Source organism: Gaeumannomyces tritici (assembly GCF_000145635.1).
Source record: "Gaeumannomyces tritici R3-111a-1 unplaced genomic scaffold supercont2.96, whole genome shotgun sequence".
Taxonomy (NCBI): Eukaryota; Fungi; Ascomycota; class Sordariomycetes; order Magnaporthales; family Magnaporthaceae; genus Gaeumannomyces; species Gaeumannomyces tritici.
The window spans coordinates 1-10,992 of NW_008804640.1; the positions used below are offsets into that span (position 1 = coordinate 1).

The 10,992-nt window shown below is 57.3% G+C and overlaps 6 protein-coding genes across 6 annotated transcripts; 4 read left to right on the forward strand and 2 right to left on the reverse strand.

The window, feature by feature from the left end:
* The first annotated feature begins 1,302 nt into the window (after positions 1-1,302).
* GGTG_13986 (hypothetical protein) lies at positions 1,303-1,957 on the forward strand. Its single transcript, XM_009231911.1, has 2 exons — positions 1,303-1,392; positions 1,461-1,957. The coding sequence occupies exon 2, from the start codon at positions 1,542-1,544 to the stop codon at positions 1,794-1,796; it is 255 nt and encodes an 84-aa protein (XP_009230175.1). The 5' UTR covers positions 1,303-1,392; positions 1,461-1,541; the 3' UTR covers positions 1,797-1,957.
* A 1,049-nt stretch (positions 1,958-3,006) lies between these two features.
* GGTG_13987 (hypothetical protein) lies at positions 3,007-3,791 on the reverse strand (the record flags this gene model as incomplete). Its single annotated transcript, XM_009231912.1, has 2 exons — positions 3,007-3,492; positions 3,633-3,791. The coding sequence occupies 2 exons, from the start codon at positions 3,789-3,791 to the stop codon at positions 3,007-3,009; spliced, it is 645 nt and encodes a 214-aa protein (XP_009230176.1).
* A 646-nt stretch (positions 3,792-4,437) lies between these two features.
* GGTG_13988 (NAD-binding Rossmann fold oxidoreductase) lies at positions 4,438-6,116 on the forward strand. The gene is made up of 3 exons (XM_009231913.1): positions 4,438-4,670; positions 4,762-5,221; positions 5,332-6,116. Exons 1-3 carry the CDS (start codon positions 4,572-4,574, stop codon positions 5,901-5,903), a joined length of 1,131 nt encoding a protein of 376 aa, XP_009230177.1. The 5' UTR covers positions 4,438-4,571; the 3' UTR covers positions 5,904-6,116.
* On the reverse strand, positions 5,969-6,827 carry GGTG_13989 (thioesterase). The gene is made up of 3 exons (XM_009231914.1): positions 6,601-6,827; positions 6,432-6,534; positions 5,969-6,354 (listed from the first exon to the last, which is right to left on the reverse strand). Exons 1-3 carry the CDS (start codon positions 6,726-6,728, stop codon positions 6,085-6,087), a joined length of 501 nt encoding a protein of 166 aa, XP_009230178.1. The 5' UTR covers positions 6,729-6,827; the 3' UTR covers positions 5,969-6,084.
* Positions 6,828-7,181: 354 nt separating this feature from the next.
* Positions 7,182-8,612, forward strand: GGTG_13990 (DRAP deaminase; the record flags this gene model as incomplete). Its single annotated transcript, XM_009231915.1, has 1 exon — positions 7,182-8,612. One exon carries the CDS (start codon positions 7,182-7,184, stop codon positions 8,610-8,612), a length of 1,431 nt encoding a protein of 476 aa, XP_009230179.1.
* Positions 8,613-10,077: 1,465 nt separating this feature from the next.
* GGTG_13991 (hypothetical protein) lies at positions 10,078-10,642 on the forward strand (the record flags this gene model as incomplete). The annotated part of the gene is made up of 2 exons (XM_009231916.1): positions 10,078-10,235; positions 10,438-10,642. 2 exons carry the CDS (start codon positions 10,078-10,080, stop codon positions 10,640-10,642), a joined length of 363 nt encoding a protein of 120 aa, XP_009230180.1.
* Positions 10,643-10,992: the final 350 nt, after the last annotated feature.

Below are 10,992 nucleotides of genomic sequence, written 5' to 3' on the forward strand. Positions count from 1 at the left end.
CAGTAAAAAATATAAATTACCGGTTAAGACAGTAAAAATACAGTAAAAAATATAAATTACCGGTTAAGCAGTAAAAATCAGTAAAAAATATAAATTACCGGTTAAGCAGTAAAAATCAGTAAAAAATATAAATTACCGGTTAAGCAGTAAAAATCAGTAAAAAATATAAATTACCGGTTAAGCAGTAAAAATTAATAAAAAATAAAAAGAACAGTTCCGCTTTCAGGCTTCGCTAACGCCTTCATTGCTTTTTTGTGTTATCCGAGGTACGAATTAAACCATTAAAAAAAAGCAATGTTACTCTATTCTTTTGCCTTAAATAACTAAAATTAAAATCAGGGCAATTTGACGGTTGCCCCCGGAGGGCCGTGCAGGCGTCAAATTAGCGGAGCGGCACCTGATTTTATATGGGACCATCGACTACTGCTCTCCTTCCAAGGCATGTAATCATCATCGGGGGCAGCAATGACTAGCTCGTCCTCGGCCCATGTGGCGTTGGGATTCCAACCTTGAGATAGAGCGCGAGCGACAGACTCCATGTTAAAGTAGGGAATAGACTAGACTTTTGGCGACCAAGAATCTTCCGAACCCTCGCGCCGGAAATCGAAGCGGCTGTCACCTCCACGGTCCACATCCTCGCTACGATGGGGGTCCATTACCATATGTAGGTACCACCTAGGTACCTAGTCTTTGAGATGCCAATGGAGGCCCAGATGGAAATGAAGATGCGGATGGATAGGAATGTCTAAAGAGGGAGATAAAGGTGGGGATGGCCGTCTACCGTCAAGATATGGCAGCAGACAAAGCCTTGGTGTGTTTTGTTCAGGAGCAGCTATTGAAACTTTCTGTTTCTCTTGTCCAAGGAAGCATGGGCCATGGTAGGTGTGGCAGGTCGGGAAGTATGTGGTCCCGGTGATTCAATTTTCCATACGTCGGGTAGCAGCACCTTCCTTCAGACACAAAGCACATGCCAGTATACCTAAGCTACCAAGCACCGCCGCAGTAAAAACGTGCGGGCTGTGGCACTCGGGCAGAGCTGGGCCCCAGGCAGTAAACTGCAGGGAAATTTCTGGCCGGGCTGGTAGCCCACCCAGCCTGAGGTCTCTTGAAGTCTGAGAGAGCCCCAGCCGGTTCCGCGGTGGCCGGCACACCCACAAACGGCTGGGAGCTTCTGGCCAGGCAGCACAGTGACGTGGTCACCAAGCAAACTTGTGGCGCCTACGGTACCTGCGAGGTGTATAAATACTGGGCAGCCAGGTATCCTACTTCTCGCTCAGGTTGGAGCGCGTTTTCTCGTTGTCACTTGCACCCTCAAAGCGTGATCCCGCAGCCATATCAGCCCTCGCGCCGAATAACAAGAAATCCTCAAAACGGCTCTCTCCTCTAATACTGGTATGACTGTCCTACTATGCTTCATTATCATCGTAAGTAGACTCGCGATTAACCGCAACAGGAAACAGACGGAGATAGCGACTGCACAACGGACAAATCATCTACAATCCACCCGCCAACCCGGTAGATTGTTGCTGGTGGCCGCCTCGATGCGCCCCTCTACTTCGGTTTCGGCTCTCCTGGCCGCCATGGCCTTCGCCGGCCTGGCCCTCGCAGGCCCAATCGCCTACGGTATCTGCCAAGCCGGCTGCGCGGCCCTTGTCATGGCTTGCTACGCTGCCGCTGGCGCTACTTGGGGAGCCACGTTGGGCGCCACGGCTCCAGCTACCGTTATAGCCTGCAACTCTGCCTTTGGCACTTGCCAGGCCGGCTGCGCGACAGCGCTTCTCCTTCCCATCCCGTAATATGGAGCAGGGGACAAGGCCGAGCATAAGAACATAGGGGAGGACTGGATGTGCAGCCAATATTGTATGGAGAGGGAGAACTTTGGATCATGTGTTCCGTCAGAGAGTAACGGAATGGATACATAGCAACGAACGAACATATTCTCCCTGACGGAGCTTCCTTGCAATCACCACATGCAATACATGGATGCTGTTGGTTTTGAAGCAGATCACTAATCGGGCCGTGGGAGCTCGATTCGGGGTGCCGATGCCAGCGTGCCGCTGGAAATGACTTCGGATCTATGGTTTGGACAGGCGTACCTTTGGTTCCCATGTCTGGAACAACCAATGTAGCCAAGCTTCATCCTGTCCCCCTGTAAGGGGGGTGGCTGATCCCAGACGCAGAGAATAAGAGGGTAGTAGCAGCGTAGATGCTTTATTGCAAGTACACTTACGGGATCACGGCTGTCGCCCCCAGTGAAGTATTCCATGATGTGTCGCTGCACCACTCAAGTTCGAGCCCAACAAATGGTGATAGCTGGCGTTAGCGCATCCCAGTCGCAGAACCTGAGGGTGTCTGCACGAAGCCTGCCCTGAGCCTGCCGCAAGCCAGTGTAAGTGACTGCAGGTGGAATACGTATTCGAATTATCTTAATCTTGCCCATTCTAACCCTCACGAGGGTGTCAGGTAGCCCTTTGCTCCGTCGTATCGCCACCAAATGGCTCCGATGGTTATTTCCATTATGGGAGCCCAACTTTCAGACAGCCTAGCACCGTGTCCCTCTAGACCAACATGGCGTCCAAGGATAAAATCTCATTCTAAGGCACAATTACTACGAGAAGGATGTTACCAAGACGCCCCTTCATCAAATGGGCTGTGCTGTTCAGGAGCGGACCCTCTCATCCCGCAGCTGAGGTGCGCCCAGACGCAGGACATTAGGTCACATACAAATGAAGACATCCGGGAGCTTCCTTAATGATCGAGATGGGCATTGCTAGGCGTGGCCATGAGACAGGCTGTTGTCGGCCGGGACAGGTCGTGAGGGACAAGAACCTTGACATCATGTCGTGAATAGGTCACTGGCGAGGAAGGGGTGTCTGCCCTAGAGCCGGGAATTCTGACACAACTCCCATATCATTTCGGCCCAATCCAGTCTTACATGAACCCGAAGGAAAAAAAAATCGAAAACAGTAAAGTTGCTATCCGCAGCGCATGCGAAAATGCCACGCCCTATTCGTCGTCGCCTTTCACCCCAGCCGTCGCCTTGGCCCCTGCCTCGGTCACTACCTCGGTCATTGCCAGAAACAGATGATCCCATAGCTCCTTCAGACTAGGCCGCTCTTCACTGTTCACGGTGAGGCACCGCCGCACAAAGTCCAACGCCTGTGGAGCATCCGCAGGAAGCATCTCGGCGTGCTCGAGGAACAGAAGCTCTAGCCCGGAGCCAGTCCGACCCTGTTCTAGAATCCTGGCCGCAACCACCACGGCGGCGGCGAAGTCGGGGATGAGCGGGTCCACCCTCCTGGCCAGCAGCTGGACGGCCACGACGCCGAGCAGCCAAATGTCGGCTTTGCGCAGGTCGCCGTCTGCGGCTCGTCTAAAAACCACCCCAGGCACCGCTAGAGCGCTAACTCGGAACGGCTGCTGGCCCGTGACTGAAGCGTCGAGGTATGCAACGTTGATTTTGGCGACGTTGCCGCACATACTAAACTTAACCTACTCGGAATCAAGAAAGGCGACGGAAAATCCTAGGTCGTTGTACGCCTCGTAAAGGCCCCAAACGAGCTCGCGAAGGGCTTTCCGGATATCAAAAACCCCGAAATGCCCTTCAAAAAAACGTATAACCTCTCGCAAACGTCGTCCGTCAGTGGGTAGGTGTGGCCCTTGTGGCGCTGGTAGCCGATGTAGTTGACGATGGCGTACGAACGTCGCGCGGGGTCCGCCTTTTGCTCCGGCAAGGAAAGAGCTCTCTGTAGTGCCGGCTCCTCGATATCGAGGCGTTCTGCTGCCCACATACGACCTGCGGTTGGTGAGTCCAGCGACACATCCATTACTTGGAAGATCGGACCATGGCGTCCGTTTCCTTCTTTGTCGCGATAACCATAACCGAGTGCGATGTGGAAAGGCCCATTGCTTTCCTCCATGTTGCAAAGGACCTGGGCGCCTAGTGTTGGCGAGTATGAATTTGGCGAAATAAAATCAGTGCAATGCTTGCTCGACTTGATGGGCTGCAGCAGCGGTGAGGAGAGACATCTTCAGAGGATTGCATGCCCGGGGTAAAAGGGACGGCCCCAAGCAGCCTGATCACGCCTCATGCCACCAACTCGCATGTTAGAGGGAAAAAATAAAGCAGACAACAAAACAAACATAAGATATTGAAGATTTCCTGTTGTCATCCACCTAGGTGGTACCTGTACGTACACATATGTACGATAGTTGGGTCCTCATCTGGTTCAGAACGAGCGAGACAACACCCAATGGGGAACTGGACAATCCATTGTGCCGCATACTGTACAGATTGATCCCACAATTTAACAAAGTTCCCAAACGAACAATTCAACTTTGGTTTAATGTGCTGTTCCCGGGGTGGATTTAATGATCTTGGGCCATTTCGTAATTATCTTTGCCGTCTTGTCTTTTTTTGCTGGTGTTGGTTGCGAACGCATTCTCAAAGTTCATCGTCCAAAAAATGGCATCGTCAATGTTTTGCCCACACTGTGGGAAGCGGATGACGCAATCAAAGTGATGAAGCCCGACGATCACCAATCTTCAAGTGACGCTGTTTTTTGCATTGAATGCCACTCACTCAATCCAAAGCAATAGCAAACGCGGCCATGGCACCAATCGGGATTGCACTGGTCGGCGGAGGCATCTTCATCAAGCAGGCTCATCTCGTACGTCGAACCCAGCAGAAAACCCCATGAAAAAAGCCCAGCTCAGAACAGAAGAGTGTGGCTGACGGGAAAAACCTCACCCCTTCCATAGCCTGCCGTACTGGCTACTCCCTCTCTAGAGATCAAGGCCATCTACTCGCGGTCGCTCAAGTCGGCGCAGGATACGGCCGCGCTCCTGCCAACCCCGGCGTCAGCCGCGCTCTACTCGGACGACGAGGGCGGCAGCGGCGGGTACGCGGCCGTGCTGGCGCGGGCCGATGTGGCGGGCGTCATCATCGCGCTGCCCATCGCCAACCAGCCGACGTACGTGCGGCTCGCCCTCGACGCGGGCAAGCACGTGCTGGCCGAGAAGCCCATCGCGCCCGACGTCGACCAGGCGCGCGGGCTGCTGCGTCACTACGCCGACATCAGGGCCGCGGGGTCCGCCGCCACCTGGTCCGTCGCCGAGCAGTTCCGCTGCATGCCCAACTACCTCAGGGGCGCCGCCGAGGCGAGGACGCTGGGCAAGGTGACGGGGTTCCGGGCCATTCAGAACTTTATGATCAAAGAGGGTGGGTGATATGGTTCGAATTCCTCCTGGAGCCCAGGGGGGTCTTCTTGGAGATGGATTCCCAAAAAAAAAACGAACATAAAAACTGACAAGCCTCATCGTGTATGCTAGACAACCAGTACTACAACACAGACTGGCGCAAGGTCCCGACGCACAACCACGGCTTCCTGCTGGACGCCGGCGTGCACTGGGTGGCTTCTCTGCGCATGCTCCTCGGGCCCGACGAGCCGGTCGAGACGGCCTCGGGCCTCAGCCACACGGCCACCAAGCACCTCCCGCCGCCCGACACGCTCCAGGGCGTGCTGCGGACGCGCTCGGGCGTCTCGGGCGCCTTCCTGGCCTCGTGCGGCTCGACGCTGCCGGCCCTGTCCGAGTTCGCGGTCGCGTGCGAGCGCGGCAGCGTCGTCATCAGGCGGGACCAGGTGACCATCGTCAGGACGGCGGCGACCGCCGACGGCAAGACGACGGAGGAGACGGAGACGGTCGACGTCGACGCGTCCGGGAACGTCCTGTACGAGGTCCAGGCCTGGGCCGCGGCGCTGCAGGCCGGCGTGCCGGACCCGAGGTTGGCGCCCGAGGAGGCGCTCGCGGACCTGGAGCTGCTGCTCGGGATGCTGCAGAGCGCCGAGGCGGGTGGGATCCCGCAGACCTTGGGTCTGCAGCAGGTCGGGGCGTCTGCGTAGCTGCAACTATGGTTTTTGGTGAGCGAGATGGCGGAAGACGAGGCGCAAGTGCTGGAACAGGCATTGCACAAAGCTGAAGCAGCAACCAGATATTAGGTCATCACGCCTAGTTGAATCGTTTCCCATGACTACATACATTGTTTGGTCCGGCAGATTATAGTGGCGGGAGACAGGGAACAATCTACAGCTTTCCTTTGGGCCGTGTTGTTGAAGCCTCCTGTCCGTCCGTCTTGACTAGGATGCGCTCCAGGCCCCGACGGAGCACGTCGTTCAGGCCGTCGGCGCAGGGCCTCCCCGTGGGGCGGTCTACAAAGACCTGCACGAACTCCCCGACCGCCCTCACCTTGTCCACGCCCTTCTCGAAAAGGGCGATCTCGTAGGTCACGCTCGTCCTGCCGAGCTTGTTGACCCGCATCGCCAGCTCAGCCACGGCCGGGAAGCTGATAGATCCCTGCGGACGCGGGGGGCATACCGGTGTAAGTGTGCGAACATGTCGGGCTGTGTGGGGGGAGAGGAGCGGGCACTGACGAAGTAGTCGTTGTGGGAGTGGACGACCATGCCGTGCTGCGGCGAGCGCGTCGGCTCCAGGCCGCAGAACTGCATCAGGTATGTGTTGATGATGGCATCGTAGCTTTTGAAGACTTCCTCGTTAGCAATCGGCGCTTACGCGGGTTGGAAAAAGGGGCATTCTACGGACAGTTGGATGTACGTCGCGTTGTTCATGTGTGCGTATTGGTCGTTGTCGGCCCATCTCGTGCGGTACTCCAGGGCGAACGGGTAGTCGTCCCGAGTCCTTTTTTTGAGAGCCTCATAGTTCGCTGTCATGATGTATTCTGTATTAGCAGCGACGCGTCTACTTTCCTTCTTCTTTTCTTCAGGCACGCCACTGTCGCCGTTTGGCCTAAGCGTGGTCAAGCTACGAGCGCGTCTGATCCGTCTGCACGTGATGACTTTAGCTTCATCACGTGCTCACTATTTCATATTGCCGCTCGCGACCGCCAAATTTTGATGAGCCAAGCCTACGTGGATGACTTCCGAAATGCCTGCATTTCCCCCTCGTTTTCAGTTTTCGGTCGATATCACTCAAGCCGGAACTTGCTCCGACACTCCCGCGTCCGCTATTGCATTACTCCCAAGGCGCTCCCGCGTTTGGTCAGTCTTTCGGCTATCTTCTGGGCTCCCGGACTTGCTGAAAGGCTCAAAATTTCAGCCGCCTCGGCATCTGTCTCGCGAGCCCTAGCGCTGCCCTCTTTGCGCGGGGGTCTACTCGGGCGCGTCATGGCACACGGTCCTCCAGGGCCCGCGGCCGCGCCCATGGAGGCATCGGCGGCAGCGGCGGCAGGAGGCCCGAACACAGTCGCAGCCGCCCCTGCGGCTCTCACGGCCGAAGCAAGCGCGTCCACCCCCATAGCGATGCCTCCGCCGCCAGCATGGCCGCCCCCGTATGTCATCGAGGATGGCCTGCGGCGGGTTGCGCCGTACCACTTTGTCTACAACACGTGGTGCAAGGAGCGGTGGCGCGACAGGGCGCTGATCGAGATCTTCGAGAGCGAGTTCAGGGACAGACCCCTCGAGTACTACCGGATGTGCATGGAGAAGGGCGCGGTCCTGGTCAACGGCAAGATGGTCGGCCCGGAGCATATCGTCAAGAACGGCGAGCTGATATCGCACATCTGCCATCGCCATGAGCCGCCCGTCACGGCGGAGCCCGTGCAGATTCTCGACGAGAACGATGAGATGATTGTCATTGACAAGCCGTCTGGCATCCCCGTTCACCCCGCCGGGAGGTACAACTTCAACTCGGTCGTCGAGATCCTGAGATCCCAGCGGACCCAGGATTTCAAGGCGTACCCTTGCAACCGCCTGGACAGGCTCACGAGCGGCATCATGTTCATCGCCAAGAACTCCAAGGCCGCTGAGAGACTTGGGGTCCAGATCCGGGCCAGGACCGTCCGCAAGGAGTATGTGGCCCGTGTCATTGGGCGCTTCCCCGACGGCGAAGTCGTCTGCAACCAGCCCATCCTCCAGATATCCCCCAAGCTGGGGCTGAATCGGGTGAGGGCCAACGGTCGGCCATCACGCACCGTGTTCAAGAGGCTCGCCTACTACCCTCCGCAGCAGCCAGCGTCCGGTCAGGGCGAGACTCTGGGCGAGGAGAGCAGGCCATGGAGGGGCAAGGAGGGATACTCTATCGTGCGCTGCCTGCCCGTGACTGGCAGGACACATCAGCTGAGGGTCCACCTCCAGCACCTGGGTCACCCAATCGAGAACGACCCGATATATGCCAACTACAAGGTCTGGGGCATCGATCTGGGGGCCGACGACCCTGACGCCAACCTCAACAGCGACGAGGACATTATCTCGCGGCTCTCGCGCATGGGCAAGGAGGACGTTGCCGAGGCGGTAGCGTACTACGACGAGATGGTGGACCAGTACTACAAGAAGAAGGCCGAGAAGATGTCCGGGGAGCTGTGCGAGGTGTGCGATACACCCTTGTACACCGATCCCGGCCCGCACGAGCTCACGCTATGGCTTCACAGCCTTCGATACGAGGACGCGGCGGACGGGGCTTGGAGCTACTCCAGTCCCCTCCCGAAGTGGGCCATGCCCCCGGAGGGAATGAGTGGTCCCACCAATGTTGGCGGCATGGACGACCTGGTTGGGGCGGTGAAAGACACCAATCCGGAGCTCGCATCGTCGCCACAGTGAAACTCGACTTCCCTGCCAGCCGTGAATATTGGTTCCACTCCCGTGGCAGGAGATGGAGAGCCTCCGGATGGGGGAACATGGAGCACCTGGCACCATGGGGAGGGCTTGGGTCGCAACCTCATGATAGAAACGGCCACGTGAAACCCCGGGAAGCCTATCCGTCTCTTTCCATCTCCCCACTATGGGGGCTGATGGCCGTCGCGTCGTTTTCTTCCTCTTCCCAGGTCTCTAGAAGAGATGGCAGCAAAGATTAGGTGAACCCCGTCTGGCTTCCTTCTTGGCACGCGAGTCGAACAATTCTCGAAGCTGCGCAATAGGCCCTTCTCGAACAAAGGTTGCTCTCGAAGGGCACGCTGTGAGGGGTTGCCCTGCTTCAGCATGGCTGCACGCTGCTTCTAGTGAAACGAGGCCGGCGGAGTGTGCCGTTAGCCGCCCCAGGCCTGGACACGCCCGGGATGCCTTTGGCGGCAAGCCGGGGTGAGAAAAGTGCAAGAGGGAAAAAAACAAAGGAAAGAGAAAAGATGGCGTTTGCGTATGTACGTACGGTAGCCTGCCATGCCGCCGGCAGATGAAGGCTAGGTCCCTGCCGGCCCTCCTCTCTTGGCCCTGGAAAACGGCCGTGAGCAGGCATCCATGGGTGCCTTCACCAGCGGACCCCAGTGCTCCCACATTCTCCCGGACGTCTTCTTTCGGGGATTCAGGTGACGGTGACGGTGGCATGGGGGTAACATAACGCGATCGAGGCAAGCTTCTCTACTCGGGTGCTTTCGCCGGCATGATTCCCGCCAATCAATCCCCCAGCGGACCCTCAGCACCGTTGGCCAGCCCGCTGGCCCCGGCCTCCTGGTCTCTCGCTTCCTGGGTGTCTTTTGCCCTTGCTGATGCAGCATCCCTCCGCCCTCCGCTCTCATGCTTGTCCATCTGCAGCGCCTTGCCCCCCTCTCTTGACTCAACGCCCTTGCAAAAAAACAGAAAAAGAAAAGAAAAAAAAGAATGAGATTAAAAAAAACACACACACAAAGGAGAATTTGCATGCCTGCCTGCCCGCCTGGCCTTCCGCCCGGCCGCCCGGCCGTCCGCCCGCCCGCAACCCTGGCGCCATCTCTGCATTCCCGCGTACCCTGTGACGGCCAGGGGGGAAACGAGCTCGAGCCCGTGGCCTGGCCAGCTCAGAACCTTATATCGACGATGTTAGCGGGCCCGTCAACCCTGTGCCAGCAGCCCCCCTGGTCAAGCGGCGGCCCGCGGGAGGGAGGGCGGTGCGCGGTAAATCTTGGTGATCGGAGCCCGCTCCCACCTGGCCGCTGAACATGGAGGTGGGCAGACGACGGATCCATGCATATGGCATCCGGACAATATTTTTTTTTGTTTCCCTCCTCATCCTTGTTATTGTTGTTTTTCTTTTACTCTTGCCCTTGTTGTTATCTTTCTTTCTCATCCTGCAATCGGTTGGCACTCCAACGCAATGCCTCCGCCACCCAGAGCCAAGGGCTTGTCCGCGTCTGCTATATTGGGCGTCCTTTGTCAGGACATACATACGATTTCACATGCGGCTAGAAGGACGGGTATGGCACGTTTGCGGACGCCAATTCGCCTCTGTTGTTTGCAAGAGGTCCCGGCTACGTGAGGCGCCTGCCCTGGCCCGGCAGAGGAGGACTGTTCCAACCCCCTCTCGTTAGTCGCGCGTGCTCGCTCGCTCCAAAGGATCAGTAGAGATTACGGTTGGAGGAGAAAGCGAGGAGCAAGACGAGGGGAGGGCGGGAAAGCGGACATGGGTGTGAGGGAAGCCAAGGGGAACGTGCAGGAAACTATTGGGTGGCAACAGGGGACGAGAGGAGAGGGAGAGGGGGGCGCGTTCGACGGCACGGTGGCACGGTTATGATGCTATGTATAGTCGGGGGTGTGGCGACAAGGAAGAAGAAGAAGAAGAGACGGACAGAGCGCTGACAAACATGATCGATGCCGCCACCGGCCGTCGCGCCGTTGGAAGAGCCCGAGCGAACGCCGGGCTTCCTTTCGGGTGTGTGTGATGGTGGTGTTGTTGACCAAGTACAAAGACAAAGGGAAGCAAAAAAAAAAAAAAAAAAAAAAAGGGCTCTGTAAGCATGGTGTGCACACGCACGGCCGTCCGTCTGGCGATGATGACGGGCAGCGCACAGCCAACCCTTTCCCAGCACCGAGCCGACCCCGTCAAACAGGGTAGGGTAGGCAGGCAGGGAAGGGAAGGGAAGGGGAGGGGGGAAACTTGCTCTCTCGACGCAAGAGGAGAAAAGGACAGGGCCGGGGTCGACAACGCCGGGCTCCCATGCAGCCGAAAGAGAAAAAGGAACCAAAGGAGGGCAGGCATGCATGGCCTTTGTCCGAAGAAGACGCCCGTGAT